The sequence below is a fragment of the Lissotriton vulgaris genome, chromosome 7 (assembly GCF_964263255.1).
Source record: "Lissotriton vulgaris chromosome 7, aLisVul1.2, whole genome shotgun sequence".
In the NCBI taxonomy this organism is placed as follows: domain Eukaryota; kingdom Metazoa; phylum Chordata; class Amphibia; order Caudata; family Salamandridae; genus Lissotriton; species Lissotriton vulgaris.
The window spans coordinates 1,658,032,459-1,658,051,529 of record NC_141695.1 but is presented as its reverse complement, the minus strand read 5'-3'; the positions used below and the strand labels follow the sequence as shown (position 1 = coordinate 1,658,051,529).

At 45.9% G+C, this 19,071-nt stretch overlaps 1 protein-coding gene across 1 annotated transcript in view; it reads right to left on the bottom strand.

Annotated features, from left to right (window-relative positions):
- Window positions 1-19,071, bottom strand: part of PHACTR3 (phosphatase and actin regulator 3) — a 620,674-nt gene that overhangs the window by 270,301 nt on the left and 331,302 nt on the right. Inside the window, exon 2 of the mRNA XM_086932651.1 lies at window positions 5,613-5,774. Within this exon, the coding sequence (XP_086788777.1) occupies window positions 5,613-5,774 (162 nt within the window). The remainder of the gene's footprint in view (window positions 1-5,612; window positions 5,775-19,071) is intronic.

The following is a 19,071-nucleotide window of genomic DNA, read 5'->3' as shown; positions in this document are numbered from 1 at the left end:
CATAGAAGGGTGGCAAGGTGAAACTTTGACACCCTGTTGCACACCTCAATTGTGCATGGGTGCACATGTTGCAGACATACATGCCCTTAGGGCATGTATGTCTGCAACATGGCACTGTTTTAAAAGCAAAAAAAATGTTTTTTAAAGGTTTTTTATTATTTACCACCAACTTCTAGTTGGTGGTAAATAACAAATTCTTAAACCCCTGTAGCACTGATTACAGTGCTACCTACATGTCAAGCTACAGATTCGGTAATTTTACCGAATCGGTATTTTACCGAATCGGTAAAATTACCGATTCGGTAAAATTACCGAATCTGTATCTTGACATGCCCCTACATCCCAAACTCCAAATACCGGTCGGTAACGGCCAAAATCGGCCGTTACCGACAGGTATTTGCCTTCCTACATCTGGCCCTCAATCCTGGCTTCCACAGACAGCTCAGCTATCATTTACCCATCACAGACGGAAAAGATACCCGGTGCTGAGCTGCAAACAGCAATGCTATTTATTCTTCTGCCACAGACCCTGGGGATCGAGGGATGCAGGACCGGGGCTCTCAAGGGTCCAGCAGCCAATAACCATCGACTCTTGGGGAAAGGAACCTGTAGGAAAGCCACACTGATAGGGCAGGGGTAAGAAATAGGCCTGGGCGGTGAACTCCGCTCCGCTTGTGGGGTTTGCGGAGTTTCCCGCACTCCGTGCTACGCGGAGCTTGCAGAATTACAAAAAACTCCGCTTCACGCAGCGAAGCAGAGTTTTTTTCTCGCTCGTGCTCACCAGTGTCAAGTTGGCGAGCGCGAGCGAGGAAAATCAACCTTCCAGGGAGGTTTTTCCTCGTTCGTGATCGCCAATATCAAGTTGGCAAGCAAGCATGGAAAATAAACATCCCTGCGAGATTTCTCAACACGAGGTGGTCAGGTTTCTCATTGCGAGTGATCGTGTATGCTCACAATGAGAAACTGCTTGTTCGCGTTGAGAAAGCTGCTGCTCGAGTAAAAATCTACTCGAATGGCAGAAAAGAGAAAGAAGGGACTGCTTGCCCTGTGCAAGGTGCCATTCGAAATAATTGCACAGTGCGGACAAGCATCCTTACTGTGCATCACCGCAAACAGCATTCTTCTGTGGAACTCCGCTGCTTGCGGAGCTCCTCGTAGTGCAACTGTGTTTTTTTTGCACTCCAAGTAGCTATGCGAAGTGTAACTCTGCAAACTCCACCCAGGGTTAGTAAGAAGGCAGGGGGACGTGGGAGCAGGGACCTTCATACAAGAGTGACCTTGGGCTGGAAAAAGAAAACATAATGGCACAGTGACAATAGATAAAAATAAAACAAAAAAAACAGGATAAGAAAGGAACAGTTTTGTTCCAAGTACAGGAAGTGACCCAAACAGCATTCTCTTTTTCATTGCTGCAAAAAACCCATTGAGGGGGTTGTGTGTGGGGGGTGCTAGGTATGGGGGTTGGTGCTGTATAGCTAATGACAAATGTCCTTCACACAGAGAGAGTTCTCTGCATGCGCGTCAGGTATATTTGAACATTTTTCTTCCCAGGTGCACCATGCCTTGCAAGCCAGAGCTCGAAGGGAAAAAAACACAGGGGAGACCTTAGCTGCCACCTGGTGGTATATTAGTGGCAGAACTGTCAGGTGAAAGTTTTCAGCCGCTGAGGCTTTGCTGATGGGAACCGGTCAGTTTACCAAAATGCCAGGGGTAGCGAAGGTGACATCACATACCCTTTGACCTTAATGACATCACAGTAAGAGACATCAAATGACCCCAGACCCAGATATTATCCAGGAAGGCACGCCACATGCCCCTAACATCACAACAATTGAGGATTTGCGTTGGTTGTTATCCCAAAATAACACAAGGTTGCTCTATGCACTGCTTACCGTATTGTTGAATCAAGAGGGAGTTCCATAGGTGGTGCATGGACATTGCCATGCCAACACTTTTTGAGACAATTCTCTAAATACAAACAGTGGTAGACAGTAATTTGCTCCAAAGGTTCACACCAATCGGAACTGGGACCCCCTCCTCCACCCTCTTCAGGTGTAAGAAACCTTGGCTTCAAATTCGATTCTAATCTGCCCTTTGAACCACAGCGAGCCTGTCTCGGCCGGTTGCTTTTTTGCTCCGACATCTCTCATTGAAAATGCTTCATCTAGTCCCGGAAATGAATCAAAAGCCCATAGTTCACTCCTTGGTGACATCCAAACTGGATTATGCGAACTGCCTGTACCTGGGCTTGCCTTTGTACCTGCTGCATCGCCTGCAGATCCTTCAAGATTCTGCAGCACATCTCGTTCTGAAGGCGCCGGCGCGCCTATCAGTTTCCACCTCCCTTCGCCAATTGTACTGGCTGTCCATCAGCTGTCGCATCAGATTTAAAGCACTAATGTAAGCTTACAGAGCCTTTCACTTGAACGGCCCGATGCATCTGAGGAGAAGACTGATAGCGTACTCTCAGAGCAGAGCCTTGCGTTCCAATGCTCTGATGCTATTACAAGCCCCAAGAGTGGGCTGGGCGAGAAGGGGAGGAGGATTTTTTTTCACTTGGCTTCTAAGCTCTGGAACTCCCTTCCTACTGCGGTCCACACAGTTCCCTCTGAATCAATCAATCAATCAATCAGTACATTTATAGAGCGCGCTACTCACCCGTGAGGGTCTCAAGGCGCTAAAGGGAGGCGTGCTGTCATTGCTCGAATAGCCAGGTCTTGAGGTGCTTCCTGAAGGTGAGGTGATCCTGGGTCAGTCGAAGGTGTTTCGGAAACAGCTAAAGACTTTCCTTTTTGCAGCTCGGCTCTAGTTTCATAACTTGAGGGGTTGAGTTTCTCTGGTATTCTGGTGCTAGAGACGTGAGGCTTCCTTGGAAGCAGCTGAACGCTATAACATACATATATATATATATATATATATATATATATATATATATATATATATATATATATATATATATATATATATATATATATATATATATATATATATAATATATATTTGTATATATATATAAACATTCTAAAAGTGGGAAAAGTCTTAAATCATAGTTTTTGTACTTGAAAGGACCCCTTCAAGTACAAAACCTATGCTTCAGAGAATGCACACACCCTTGCACTGTGGCTCAAGTGCGTGTGCGTGGCGCATGGCTGCAAAAAGTGTGCCAGCATGTGGAAAAAGAAAAAATGTGCCATATCTAATTAGATTCGGCACATTATTTCTCTCTCCTTTTGACGCAAGGCAGCACACTGTTGCCTTGAGTCAAAGAATAGAAAACCTGGGCCTCAATCACACACAATCTCACTCGCTATCTGTCACTTGATTCTCAATCACTTGAACTCACACATAGCAATACATGTGTATTTGTAAAGCACACGTTCACCCGCAGGCATCTTGGCGCTGAATAACAGACGTTTAATGTTACCCAACTCAATGATACTGATTTTATCGACCTCAGATGGATGAAAGGCTGAATGGACCTGCTGGAAGGTTAACCTGTGACCATGAGGTCGCTCACAGAACCCTGCATTAGATGCATTAGTCCACTGAGCCACCAGACCCAGGCTGGTCGGTCACACACGTGCTTACACATACAGACACACTTTCTCACACATACACATGCTCTCCCACTTAAACACACTCCTGCCTGCAAGCATGCATACAACATACATTAAAAACCAGTTTTACTTACCACCAAAGGTCCTAAGGGTGCTTCAGTTTTTATTGCACTAATAGTGAATCATAGAATATTATTTACTTTTAATATAATGAAAAACAGGCAGAAAATACTAAATGCAAAGCCGCCCCACTGTTCTTGAAACTGATATTGAGACTTCTGAAGCTAGGGGTTGCAAAGGCAGTGCTATGGCTGGAAGGGACCCCTAGCGACGGCTTAATGACATCCATGTCCCCCACCTCAAAACTGGAGCAGGGAACCAACGTTTGGTGGGCAGGAGCATCTCCAAAGTATGTCAGTTCTCCCCTCTCCTGCTCTGCCAAACTCTAAATGCCTCCCCAATCACTTCTGGGCATGTCTACAATTTGGGGGCTATTCACACCTGCAAAATTGTTTCAGGTTAAAATTGTTGAGGAGTGCAAGCCACTCGTGCTGGCCACCAAAGATGCATGTTTCTGAGAGCATTGCTTTCGCTATGCCCAATCTGTGTCTGGCCTCTCTACTGAGAGAAAAAGCAGTAACCCAGAACAGCATAATGGCTGGTATATGTTAAATGGGCACTTTTTTACTAGCATAAAAGGCTTATTTTACATGGTTACCAAACTCACTGCCAAACGAATGAGCCATCATCCCTTCCAGGGGCTCCACATGGCTTGGCTTTTCAAATGGTACTCTTAATTGTGCCTTGTAGCCCTGCACACTGATTTACAACACCTATGATTTAAGCAGTAAAGGCGACTGATTTTAATACAGAAAATATGATTTAGCTGTTTAATTTTTCATTAACAACAATCATGAGCCAGTTAATAGTAAACTCTTATAGACAGAACAGTCCCCGAGTGTTCCAAAAGAATGCTTTTAGAAGAAGCACTGACTCGTCATCAGAATCACGTCATTCATTCTCTGGGATTACCGCTATTTCAAAAGACATGTGATGTCACGTATTAAGCCTCTGTTATTTTTCAGCCTAGGACAATTTTAAGTGCACCTCACATAAACGTTTTTGCGAGTCATCAGCAGAAGACTGCTTTACAGAAAAAATGCCTTGTTGAGACACATTTTTTTTGCACGAGTTGCATGCTCAGGTAAAAAAAAGTGACACAATTTACCATCGAACAACATTTCGCCCTGAAAGTGTCATTTTGTGAAATTTTGCTAGAAAAAATGACATTATTTTGCATACCCTAGATTCTGGCGCTGTGGCGCAACTGTTACCCGCATAACTTGGCCCAGTGATGCTAGTGCGCTACCCCTATGACAATGGTCAGTAATGCTACTCTCAACCCTACGAATGTTGGTCAAAACACTACTGCTGCTCCTATAATTTTGGTCCATTGATGGCTGCTACTCCTAAAATCTTAGTCCAATTAACCATCACTGCTTCTTTAGTTCTGGTCCAGTGAAGCCACTGCAACTCTAATTATTTGGCCAGATTCAAAAAATACTTTATTTCAAAGAAATGTATTTTTATAGAAATATTACACACATTTCCAGTTCATAAAAAACAAGAAAAAAAAAACAGGCAATTCTAGTAACTTACAACAACAATGCATGGTTGTATCCTTCAGCCACGACAACTTATAGATTATACTGTTTCAACTATATAAACATTAAAATGCTCCCTATCCAAACCCAATACAATCTTCACAGCCCGAAGTCTCACATATATTTAAATCCTTTCACTAAAATTATTTGGCCAAAGCACAACTCCTACCCACATATTCTTGGTCTAGTAATGCAACTTTTTCCTATATTATTTTTGTTTAGTCTGCCATATAATTCTGGTGCACTCCCGCACTTCTTACCCCTATATGTTGGTGCTGTGATGCCACTGATCCTGTCCAACTCTCTTCAGATTCTACTGTGGTACAATTTAGGAGCACAGATAGCAATTACTCAGCTTGTCGCATGGTGGCGCTGTGGGCACCTCTTTTACCTGCAGAGGTCTGCTTGAGTTTTTCACTTTTCTTTTTCCGCCACTTCCATGGCTTGAAGATCCGGCCCAGGGTGGCCAGTTTGCTGTTCCTCCTCACTGGGGGTGTTCGGATCCCTGAGCCCAAATACTCCAGCCGCAAAGCAGGCGTGTGGTCCATCTCATCTAGTGAGCAAAAATACAGAAGTTTATTTTTAGAGAGCCTTTTCAGAGAATTTCCCCACTTTCGATATCATTTAAGCTGTACTTAATGTTTTTTTTTTTAACTGCTGGGCACCCCTATGTTTAGGCTGGAAACACATATTAATATCTAGAAAGACAGTAACAGCTGCAAACATATTTAAATCATCTGCCAAGTGAAATATTTATTTCTTTTATTTATTTAAAGAGTTTTATATAGGTCTGGCTAGACCCGAAGGTATCAGAGCACTTTACATTAGGTTTCACAATGTAACAGAACATGATCACAATTACACATTTCGTCAAAAAATAAGCAATACATTGAGAGAAAGGAGAGAAAAAAATAGTGGAGGGGGGGAGAGGAGGTGAGAAGAGGGAGGATGAGGGGAGAGACGACAGGAGAGAAGAAAGGAAGTCTAGCTAAAGACTGACTGGGTAGGTGACGTCCAAGGAGGGAATCCACGGCCCGTCTCTCCTTTAGCTAAACCAGGTAGCTCCATCGGGCATCAGACAAAATATCTAGGTCTCAAGTTGCGAGGGAAAACTTTCACAGAAAAACAGGGTGGGACTAAATATTATACCCTGGAGTCCATTCATTGTCTGACATCATCAACATATAGAAATATAGTTAGATAACAGTGAATAATGGGCCTTATGTCAGCTAAGGGAATTGAGTGGCATCAAATTAATAACAAGAATGAAGCTCAAGTTGTCTATGATGTTCCATAGATGTCAGATGCGAAAAATATTAATTATTCAATGTTAATCATCTACAACTACAATTTTATGTTATATATGGAGGAACCATACTTAACATGACCTCACTTCCTGTCCCAAATGTAGCAGCAGTTTCTTCACTTGGGCAGGGGAGTATTGCCCCCCTCCCCCCGCCTACTGTGAAAAAATAAAATTGCAATGAAAAGATTGCATTGCCATTTATTTTTCCGATGTGCGCACTCACCGCATTGCAGCAGCCTGCCCAGAGACATGGGGGCATGTTGGCAGCAGAGGACAGGAGCAGTGGCTGGCTGGATGCTCCAAAGTGCGCATGTCACTTTGACCTGCTTTCTTGCGTCAGCCAAAGTGACATGCACACTTTGAAGCTCTCCACCTAGCTGTCTTGGACAGCTGGGTGGAGACCAAGCAAATGCCTACAGGGCCTGAAGGAGCATCCAGCGAGTCAGCTCCATCCAATCCTGGCGCTGATCTCACAGCATGAGAGCAGTGCCAGGATTGGTTAAGGGAGTTGGCTAGGCCCATGCCTAGGAGCAAGGACGTGCGATACAGGTAATTGCATGTTTTTTGTTTTCATTTCCTCCTGGCCTCTACTTCCGTCCCTCCCTATCTCCAGAGAGGAATACCTTCCTGCACAGAAACAATCAATGGCAGCGTTTTACTCTTTCGACGAGTGCTACTGCAGCACACATAGAAAGAGGAAAAAACGCAGAGAAATAAAGTTATTTCTCCTCGTTATGCCTCCTCTGGGGAGCTGCACAGTTTCGACTCATTTCCAGGTTTGCAGAACCTTGTAAATCTGGGAATGTGTCAAAACCCATAGGTATTGCGTGGGAAAACCCCATGGAACGCATCCTTGACATAGAGTAAGGCAATGTTTCCCATCATTAATGCAGTTAAAAAGATACATAAACTGGTGGAAATGTATTAAAAGGAGCTAACAAGAGTCTAAGAAAGGTAGAAGTTGGTGTAGATGTAATATTTGTAATCGTATAGTAGATTAGTTGTAACTTCGTGTGGTTCAGAGTTCCTTTGCAGACTTTGTGTAGTACTAAGCAAGACAAACACCCTTTATCGCAGAGTAACACAACTATTTATTCATAATGGGTATTTCCCAATTAAACGTGCACTCCCATAACCTACAGCATATGTACCACTATGCACTTAACAAAGCCATTGGGTGTTTACTTGTTATTCTTTAATATGTGGTTGAACTGAAGTAGGAACACCACTGGGCCACTAGAGGGCACTGCTACTCCAAGAAAGCTACAACTGAGAGCGAGGGGAGGTTAAGGTGGGGGAGATAGAAATAGTGGAATGGGGGTCATGAGATTACAAAATACTGCCAACATGACTGTGAGGTGCACTCTCGAAACAGCTCAACGAAAATCTTAATGGAATGGGCAAATTTTGAAGGTGCGAAGGCGGATGGCATCACATTACAGGCTACTGCGAAACGCACGTGCTAAGAAGGGCCTCTGGAATTATACAGCGGGGGAAGGGCAAATTACGCAACAGGTTTGAGTAAATTATGCGGCAAAAAAAGACAAATCATGCAGTTAATGTGGCTCATTTTGCTTTAGAATTATTGCTTTATTTTGTCCCTTTTCCACTGTCTGGGCATTGTTTGCACCTTTTTAGCACCAGGTTAACACCCCACTGTGCGGCAGCACGCTGCATTTTTAGTAACTTTTGAACCGTTTGAGCTAGAAATAAAACGGGCCTGTTAAAATCTGCAGATTGTGCAGCAGATGATGGATTATATGGCGAATGCGGCAAATCATGCAAAAAACGCAGTGGCCGCACATTCGCATAGTTCTAGTGGCCCTGCTTATGTGCCTACATTTGGCCTCTGTACTCCCCTTTATCCCCCTTCTAGATGAATTGAGGGGTGCCTCACAGCAAAGTCACAAATATGGGTGTTGATAAACCATAGTGAATGGCACCACACACTTCTTGGCCACCAATGATTACGCGGGGCTAACAAGTTGTCCCACCTTTAGCTCAACAGCTTCTTTTATTGATGGGAGCTAGGGCATAGAAACCCCAGAAAGTAAACATGTTTGTTAAGAGTTATGTTTACTTTCTATTCATGCCACTGATACCCCTGACACAAAGGGCAGCAACTGTAATACCAGGGGTACTAAAAGGAGAGAAAGTAGCAGCAGCTGCTATCCCTGGATACCACTTGTTAAGATTCGCAATGTTTTTCTTAAACTGGGCCACAACAGAGGCATTATGTCCAGAGAGGGCCTAGCACTTTACAGGAGCAACAGCTTTCTGCATAATTTTTGTTACAGAAATGTAACTCTAAGCAAGCCTCTTGTATTCATTAATAGATGTAGTTTACATTGACATACCACTAGATGGCACTAGATTCCACCTTTCTGTTCCCTTGGAATAAATACATATTTTAATAACTAGGATAAAGCCTTTAAAGGGCCCCAAAGGGCCCTTGTTAAGATTTGGCCTAGGCCTCACAATGCCTTCTGACAAGCCTGCATTTAAGTGCAAAAGAAAACCAATCATTGGCATAGCCAAAACGGCTCGCCTTTGGGACCTTATAAGTGTTTAGCAATGCAGCACATTATCCTGGGTGCCTGCTCGCATTAGTGGCTGCTACACAAAGTGTCGATATGAAATAATGAGAGTGTGGGGCATTTTCACAATCATCTAAACGGAGGCATTGGTGGAGATGAGGCAATCCTTGGGTTCACTGTTCCTAGGGAGTAAGAAAGACATAATAAAGTGCGAAGACACTTTGTGGGGATAGTAAGCGCTATATAATTCCAATATAAGACAATTACCAATAAAAATACTGTGGATAGCTTTGTCTGTCACACAACTTTTCAGTTTGTTTTAAAGAATTGAAAAGCTTGGAATGTGCACCTGTTAACTTTCGAATTACATGCTGATGAGCCGTGGTATTTTCCAGACGTTGCTTTATTTTGCCAACAGTCTTTCAATGGCATGAAACCACCTCTGGGGTGTTGCATTCTCCAGTGCTTAATGTGTAAAAAAGTAAGTGCCAGGGCCCTTATCAGGAGGCTACTGCAGCCTACACCACCCCTGCGAGCGCTACCAATGACAGTACCAACCCAGCTACTAACCTTCATACTCTTACAAGTGTGACAATTCAGACTATTCCAGGCCCCCAATGCAATAAGTTTAGCATGGGCGGCAGGTAATAGTCATTTTAAACATATTTTCAATTAGTAAACAACTGTTGTTGTGCTCACCCTAAATCTGACAAACAGCCCACCATGTGGCAGACTGTCATAAGTGCCGGTGCTCCAGATGAAGTGCAGGTGCCAAGCACCAGAAACCACCACCTCAAATTAAGCACTGGCAGTCTCCCAACTTGAGTCACCCTTTGACATTCTTCCCAAAATGCGCGGTGGCTAACCTGGGATTTAACTTAGCCCAAGGTCACACATGGAGTCAGCGTGAATGACTCTGTTCATGAACGGCTACAGCCTAAGGCACTTCCAACTTTCAGGACGACTACAGGGAAACGAGCAATAAAAAAATGAATTGCGAAACTCAGCCACTCCCATACAAACACAATGACACCTATGCCAAGCAATATTTGAAGAGAGTGTGGCGTAACACAGAGATGCCGACTTTGGAGCTGGGGGAACTGGGTTGGAGTCTCAGTGTCAGCTCTCCCTGTGTCTACAAAAAATGAGTGTTAGAATTATTGGCGTTGTGACTCTTTTACCTATATGTTTAGAGTGGAGTGGATGTATGTGGTGTGTAGTGGAATTATGTGTGATGGTTTGGAATTGTTAGTTGGGGCATTGTGGGGTGTGGTGTGGAGTGGATTTGTGTAGTGGAATTGTGTGACATGGTGTGCTGTGGAATTATGTGGATAGTAGTTATGTTGTCTTGAGTGTATTGTGATTATGTGGAGTGGGATTATGTGTCATGGAGTGTAACTAGGTGGAATGGTATTTTGTTTTATGGAGTGTTAGGCAGTGGAGTTTAATTATGCAGTGTGCTGTTGAATTTGGTGATATGGTGTTGAATTATGTGGTGTGGATACAATGCATGTGGTGTGTTATGTAATTGTATTGATGAGTACAATTATGTGGTTTGTTGTTGAATTATGTGTGCACAAAAAACATAACGTTTGTTTGGGGATGTTATCACTGCTGTCTCAAAAACTACCTTTGAGTTAGCAATGGAGCATGTAGATAAGGAGTTTAGTGGGAGGCATGTAGGTGCACACCTACAACAGCTAGCTGCAAAGTGGGACTTGTCGTGTGCAGTAAATTACACTGGTAATGGACTGTGGAAGAACTGCTAATGTGCCCCACGCCAAAGCCTGTTCCTTCTGTACTGTGCAGCGTGTTGTGCCTAAAATGTATGTTTGACTCAATTGTAGAACGTATTCACACACACAAAGACTAAACTGTGTTTAAAGTGCAGATTTTGTGCACTTTATGGAAGGGGAACTTGTGAGAAGTGCTAATGTACCACACACCAAAGCCTTTTCCTTCTGTTGTGTGCAGCATGAAGTGGACCAGGCGAGGGAGTCGATGGCACCAGCAATTCAGAAGCAATGGTAAACACACCATGTGAAACCAGCAGAGACAGCGAGCGTCCCACAATTCTGATGTGATTGCCTTAGTAGCTGGTATTTTTCGTACCCGCTCCCCAATTCTGCAACTTTCCTCCACATGATGATAGAATAACAACTAAAAAATAATCTTAAAGATATGACTATTCTTTCTTAGAAAACAGGTGTTTCAATTAGTCAGTTCACCAGGAGACCCGTGTGTGACAGAGCACAAAACAAAAATAAACACAGAAACAGTGTTACAAACACGTCAACAATCCATACTCAGTGAAGCACATGTTGACAAAACAAATAGCTTTTGAATTGGTGGTAAGCCTTTTGGCTTTGTCAATGCTTGTTTTGTTTTTACATGGTTTTTGTAATCTTTATTGCTGGGGCAACCAATAGAACATCGCCAATAAAAAAAATGGCTACAAGCAAAATATTCAAAATATTTTTTGGGCCTGAAAAAGCGCCCAGTGCCATAGCAGTCCCTTGAACTGGAGGGAAGTACTTTGTGTGTGGACATGCTCCTTGTGAAAGAGCAGGTTGCCCCATATTGTATGCAGTAGTATTCAGAAGAAAAATGTGAATGACACAACAGACAAGTGACTGAGGAGGGCCGTCTGAAAACCGCTATAATTACGTAGATTATGCGCATTATTTTAGGAAAAACAAAAAGTCTTGGCCTATGTATGTGTGTTGGATGTGTGTATGCGTAGTGTGATTGTATGTGTGATGGGACAAATATTTCGTGTCGTTATTTACTCACTTCAATCTAAATTGTGAGCAGTCGAGTCATGCACACGGAAGTGCTGAGTGCTTTCGACTGTTTAAAATTAATGACCATTCGACCACTGGGCACACTACATTTATTAGAGTGTGCCAGTATGAGTCAAAGTTGAAAACGTAGATATTTCACGTCGTTGTTTCCTCACGCTAATAAAAATGTGAGCAGGCTAACCACGCACTACTATGTGCTGAATATGTTCGAATGTTGGATTAACGACCTAGTGATCACCGAGCACAACACCATTGATAGAGTGTGCCAGCTCTAGTGATAGTCAGTCAGTACCGATCACATTAAGCTCTGAATAGGATGCACTGTTTAGCAGCAGACACGTGAGAACCAGCACCATGGCACTTCGTAACAGGCTTGTACTAATCATACTTGTGACTTTTTGCCTCTTTCTCCCACCAGGTCTTTTTGCTTTTAGCTCGACTATTTTGTTTTGGAGCTCTTTTTTCACTTTGACAAAGTTGTCAGTAGTGTACAGAAATCTAGGGAACGGCAGGGCGTTAGTGTGTCCTGACCACGCATTTTCCTCCTGGTCCTGACGAAAACCCGGTACCTTCCATCCTACAGGTTGAAACATGTAGACCTCACACATAAGTGATACACACGGTCATAACACCTTATTGTATCCATACATTTAATTTTAATATTGTCCAGTTCCTTGCGAATACATTTTTTACACAAGTATACCAGGACAATTTTTAAACACTTTTTTTCACTTCACACACACAAATACCAGCTCCACTGTAGTCCAGGTGTCGCAGCACACCCTGGTGGCACTCGGCTATCAGGGTAGACCCCGATGATGAAGCATGTCACCAACTAGGTCGGTGAGTGAGGGGTTTATTAATAAAGGAAGGACTCTCTTCTTTTTTAGGTCTCGGAACTGCGAACAGATTGCGAAGCAATCTGTCGTTCCGAGACTCTATTGTAATCATTCTGGCTTTCGAGGAGTCAAGGGAGACAGACAAGCGAGGTGCACGCGCAACCTTGGAACTGGGATCAGGTCGCGCGCGCTTCCTGTCTCCCATGGCTCCTTGGAAGCAAACTCACACGCATGCACACACATACAGAGCCCCCCCCCCTCGCCGCACATACACACACTCACCCACACACACTCTCACACACACACACAGAACATCCCCCCCTCGCCGCAGCGCATGCGCAAGCACACACAGAGACACCCGATCCCCCCCCCCTTCCTACCTCGTCTCGGCGTGTCTTTGCGCTCCATGGTGACGTTCGCCAAATGAGGGTGAGCACTGGACAGACTGTCTTGCACAAGGACGGGCAGGTGCACAGTCGTCAACAGGCCCCCAACAAGTCACCGAGCACCTAAGGAGGGGTACCCTCTTTCAACAGGACACACCGGCTTGCCCCAGTCGCGTGCCGTCCCTGCCTCTCAGATTGCGTGCTAGTGCTCGCGCGCAGCCGCCGTTCACGGCTGCGCGCGCCCCCCGCAGCTGAAGCAGCAGGCCTAAGGTTGCCAGTACATAGGGAGAAGCGGGTTGCTTTGCTAATTGTGCCGGTGCTTTCTGGTGCTTAGCACCGGCACTTACCTATCAGGGCCGTGTCTACTGCATGTCACATTTATTCACATGCTATTTATTACCTCACTGACTGTTGCTGTTAGTGCGCCCTCTGTCGGCTCCCAGCCGCTACAGCATTGATGCCGCCCGAGACGATTACTAAGTACCGCTGGAGCGATGAAGAAATGCTCCCGCGGTGTCACTTAACCACCAGAATCAAACTGAGCTGAAAGAATGGGTGACTTAACTGCTGGCGAGCGGGAAAAGAAAGATGAACACTGACTCACTGCCTAATAGTATGGAGACCCGGGCAGTGGTTATGTGTGTCGTGGCTGTGACCTCGCATCCTCCTCTGGAAGGAAGTGATGTCGGATATTCAAAAAGTTGCTGGACCCGACTCAAGTGAGTGGTGTGCTCTTCACGTCCTAGCATCCAGCAGCATTACCGGCAGCAGTAACGAAGCATTCTGGTGACAACCAACACGTCTGATTGCAAGTAGGTTCCATGCACACGTACACCACCACTGCCATGCACACACGCACACCACCACTGCCATGCACACACGCACACCACAACTGCCATGCACACACGGACACCACCACTGCCATGCACACACGGACACCACCACTGCCATGCACACACGGACACCACCACTGACACCACCACTGCCATGCACACACGGACACCACCACTGCCATGCACACACGCACACCACCACTGCCATGCACACACGGACACCACCACTGCCATGCACACACGCACACCACCACTGCCATGCACACACGCACACCACCACTGCCATGCACACACGGACACCACCACTGCCATGCACACACGGACACCACCACTGACACCACCACTGCCATGCACATACGGACACCACCACTGCCATGCACACACGCACACCACCACTGCCATGCACACACGCACACCACCACTGCCATGCACACACAGACACCACCAGCTGAGTGCAGAGTGCTGAGTAGTGAGTAGTGAGTTTCCAGAGTGCAGAGTAGTGAGTGCAGAGTAGTGAGTGCAGAGTAGTGAGTGCAGAGTAGTGAGTAGTGAGTGCAGAGTAGTGAGTGCACAGTAGTGAGTAGTGAGTTTCCAGAGTGCAGAGTAGTGAGTGCAGAGTAGTGAGTGCAGAGTAGTGAGTGCAGAGTAGTGAGTGCAGAGTAGTGAGTGCACAGTAGTGAGTAGTGAGTGCAGAGTAGTGAGTAGTGAGTGCAGAGTAGTGAGTGCAGAGTAGTGAGTGCAGAGTAGTGAGTGCAGAGTAGTGAGTAGTGAGTGCAGAGTAGTGAGTAGTGAGCGCAGAGTAGTGAGTGCACAGTAGTGAGTGCAGAGTAGTGAGTAGTGAGTGCAGAGTAGTGAGTAGTGAGTGCAGAGTAGTGAGTAGTGAGTGCAGAGTAGTGAGTGCAGAGTAGTGAGTAGTGAGTGCACAGTATTGAGTAGTGAGTGCACAGTAGTGAGTGCAGAGTAGTGAGTAGTGAGTGCAGAGTAGTGAGTGCAGAGTAGTGAGTGCATAGTAGTGAGTAGTGAGTGCAGAGTAGTGAGTGCAGAGTAGTGAGTGCAGAGTAGTGAGTAGTGAGTGCAGAGTAGTGAGTAGTGAGTGCACAGTAGTGAGTGCAGAGTAGTGAGTGCACAGTAGTGAGTGCAGAGTAGTGAGTAATGAGTGCACAGTAGTGAGTGCAGAGTAGTGAGTGCACAGTAGTGAGTGCAGAGTAGTGAGTGTACAGTAGTGAGTAGTGAGTGCAGAGTAGTGAGTGCAGATTAGTGAGTGCACAGTAGTGAGTAGTGAGTGCAGAGTAGTGAGTAGTGAGTGCACAGTATTGAGTAGTGAGTGCACAGTAGTGAGTGCAGAGTAGTGAGTAGTGAGTGCCTTTGGTGTCAGAAGGAGGGCTGCTGTAGCCACGGACCTTGCTTCCCTGCTTTGCTTTTCCGGCCACTTCTCCACATCTTGCGGGCCCCGCTTCGCGGGTGTTGCTCGCCGGCCCAGGAACTTTGCTGCCTACGTCCTGTCTGGGACCCAGTGGTCTTTGCTGATACTGCCTGCACCACACACGGACAGAGGCGGGACTGCGAGGACCAGCCTGCCCAGCGGCGCTGATCGGCCGCAGCTGGTCCTCTTCCCGCCCCCTCCAGCATAAAAGACCTAGCTGCGAGTGTATCCGGTGTGTGCCTTTGGAGTCAGAAGGAGGGCTGCTGTAGCCACGGACCTTGCTTCCCTGCTTTGCTCTTCCGGCCACTTCTCCACATCTTGCGGGCCCCGCTTCGCGGGTGTTGCTCGCCGGCCCAGGAACTTTGCTGCCTACGTCCTGTCTGGGACCCAGTGGTCTTTGCTGATACTGCCTGCACCACACACGGACAGAGGCGGGACTGCGAGGACCAGCCTGCCCAGCGGCGCTGATCGGCCGCAGCTGGTCCTCTTCCCGCCCCCTCCAGCATAAAAGACCTAGCTGCGAGTGTATCCGGTGTGTGCCTTTGGAGTCAGAAGGAGGGCTGCTGTAGCCACGGACCTTGCTTCCCTGCTTTGCTTTTCCGGCCACTTCTCCACATCTTGCGGGCCCCGCTTCGCGGGTGTTGCTCGCCGGCCCAGGAACTTTGCTGCCTACGTCCTGTCTGGGACCCAGTGGTCTTTGCTGATACTGGCTGCACCACACACGGACAGAGGCGGGACTGCGAGGACCAGCCTGCCCAGCGGCGCTGATCGGCCGCAGCTGGTCCTCTTCCCGCCCCCTCCAGCATAAAAGACCTAGCTGCGAGTGTATCCGGTGTGTGCCTTTGGAGTCAGAAGGAGGGCTGCTGTAGCCACGGACCTTGCTTCCCTGCTTTGCATTTCCGGCCACTTCTCCACATCTTGCGGGCCCCGCTTCGCGGGTGTTGCTCGCCGGCCCAGGAACTTTGCTGCCTACGTCCTGTCTGGGACCCAGTGGTCTTTGCTGATACTGCCTGCACCACACACGGACAGAGGCGGGACTGCGAGGACCAGCCTGCCCAGCGGCGCTGATCGGCCGCAGCTGGTCCTCTTCCCGCCCCCTCCAGCATAAAAGACCTAGCTGCGAGTGTATCCGGTGTGTGCCTTTGGAGTCAGAAGGAGGGCTGCTGTAGCCACGGACCTTGCTTCCCTGCTTTGCATTTCCGGCCACTTCTCCACATCTTGCGGGCCCCGCTTCGCGGGTGTTGCTCGCCGGCCCAGGAACTTTGCTGCCTACGTCCTGTCTGGGACCCAGTGGTCTTTGCTGGTACTGCCTGCACCACACACGGACAGAGGCGGGACTGCGAGGACCAGCCTGCCCAGCGGCGCTGATCGGCCGCAGCTGGTCCTCTTCCCGCCCCCTCCAGCATAAAAGACCTAGCTGCGAGTGTATCCGGTGTGTGCCTTTGGAGTCAGAAGGAGGGCTGCTGTAGCCACGGACCTTGCTTCCCTGCTTTGCATTTCCGGCCACTTCTCCACATCTTGCGGGCCCCGCTTCGCGGGTGTTGCTCGCCGGCCCAGGAACTTTGCTGCCTACGTCCTGTCTGGGACCCAGTGGTCTTTGCTGATACTGCCTGCACCACACACGGACAGAGGCGGGACTGCGAGGACCAGCCTGCCCAGCGGCGCTGATCGGCCGCAGCTGGTCCTCTTCCCGCCCCCTCCTGTGCCTCCTCCTTTAATAGGATTAACTACAACGCGTACGCGGGACGCGCGCGGGACTGAGCTCGGGGCTAAGCCCGGGCAAAGGGCGGGCCGTCTGTGGCCGTCCGTGGACGGCTGAGGACGGGACGGGCCACCCTACTTACGATCATCGTATCAGGTCCCTGATATTCACTCAGCTTTTACACTGGTAAATATTCATATCTGTCTATGGTGAGTATATTGGGGATATTTAAGCTTCTTCTTTAAAGCTTCTTTCTAACACTACAATTCCCAACGATACTAGAGACGATACAAGAGATTCATCATCCCTAACGACAACCGGAGCACAAATGGGCTTCAAGAAACTGAGATCTCGGACTGTCTATATGAAAAGAATGGGAACTGAAAATGCAGTACGAAACACCACTGATAAAGCCATTAAACAAGGTCGTTTAACCCATACACCAGCTATTACCGCCTATTTCTCTGCACTCTTGCCTAAAGAGAATCAAGATATACAATCGTTAAGTAAAGATATTAAACTCAACGTAACAGTCTCTGCTGGGGAGACTAAAAATCTCACAACAAAATCTACCCCAACGAAGTTTAGCCCACAATCTAAGGAGGAATGTTTAGAATCAGACCTAAGCAACAAATTATCAAGTACTCCGAAAGACTTTCTACTGTCATATCAGGAAACGATCAATCTGAAAACTGTAACACCTATAAAAAACAGAGGGAGCGTAACTTTATTTGACGATACAAATATCAGTAAACAAATTATTGCAATAGAGAATAAGGATCTAGGAACAACTAACAGTATCCAATCAAAAACCTCTTTACCTATCGCTTTGCTTGATCCCTCGTTTGACTCCTTCGATCTTAAAAATAACAATAACACTGCTGATAACGCTCCTCCAATATCTAAAGCTTTATTCTCCCTACAAGAGATACTGGAATCTGTTCTTTCATTTCTTGGTAATATCCTTGAAAACTCTGATCAAACATTGGACGTCCAAATAGGCATTTTAAAGCATTTGGTAGAAGAAAAAAAGAAAAAAGATTCCCACGTAGTAGACAAAATCAATACGTTACATAAAACTAATCTTGAGCAACATAGAACGCTAAAGGATTACAAAAAAACTCAGGAGGAAATAACGTGTGACCAGAGTACTCAAACCGAAGACATCCAAATACAAGAAAAACAAAAAACTGTTAACTTAAATGACTCAGTGATATATTCTTTGAAAAACTTATTTAAAGAAAAACATCAACAGAAAATAAAACACTTTCCATTATTTTCAAAAACTCTGGGAACGAATAAGTCTACTAATACTAACGTTCCTGAAATGCAGGAATCAAGAATAAACATCAGTAACGCATCGAGTGAAGGAAATGAAGAAACACTAACCAATAAGAACCAAGAAAAGATCATGGCAGCTGGGCCAAAAAGGAGAAGAAAGCCACTGAGAAGGATCCAAAAACGGAAAAATCGTAAACTAAAATTCCAAAAGTCTGCAATTTCTCATAAATCTGAAGAAAAACAATGCGATATTAAAATAGAGTCTCAAAACGATGAAAAAGGTACAACCAGTAACAACTATGAAAAGATGGTGCCTCAACTAGACCCGACAGTAAAAGAATATATCCCTACTAAATATTCCAAGCAATTAAATCAAAGTAAAAACATCTTTATAGAAGAAAACAACAGCTACTATAAAAAGGGGGAAGGGCCTTCTTCCAAAACTCTTCAAATCGAGGAACTTTTTCCTATCGACTCGGCACCACTCAATAGAGGAAGGATTATAAACTTATTACGACACATAAGGGCTTTAGATACAATGGCTAGTAATGAAATCCATCTTGTGTCTTTTCCCAAAAAACAGAATAATAAATTGACAATGGTTACCTTTTGGTCAACAGTCCTCCCAGGTATAATATTAAAGGAGAAAGACATATTACATAAACACGGTTACGATGTAATGGAAGTAGAAGAATTAAAGGACTATAATACCCCCAATGGGTATAATGCTCAAATACAG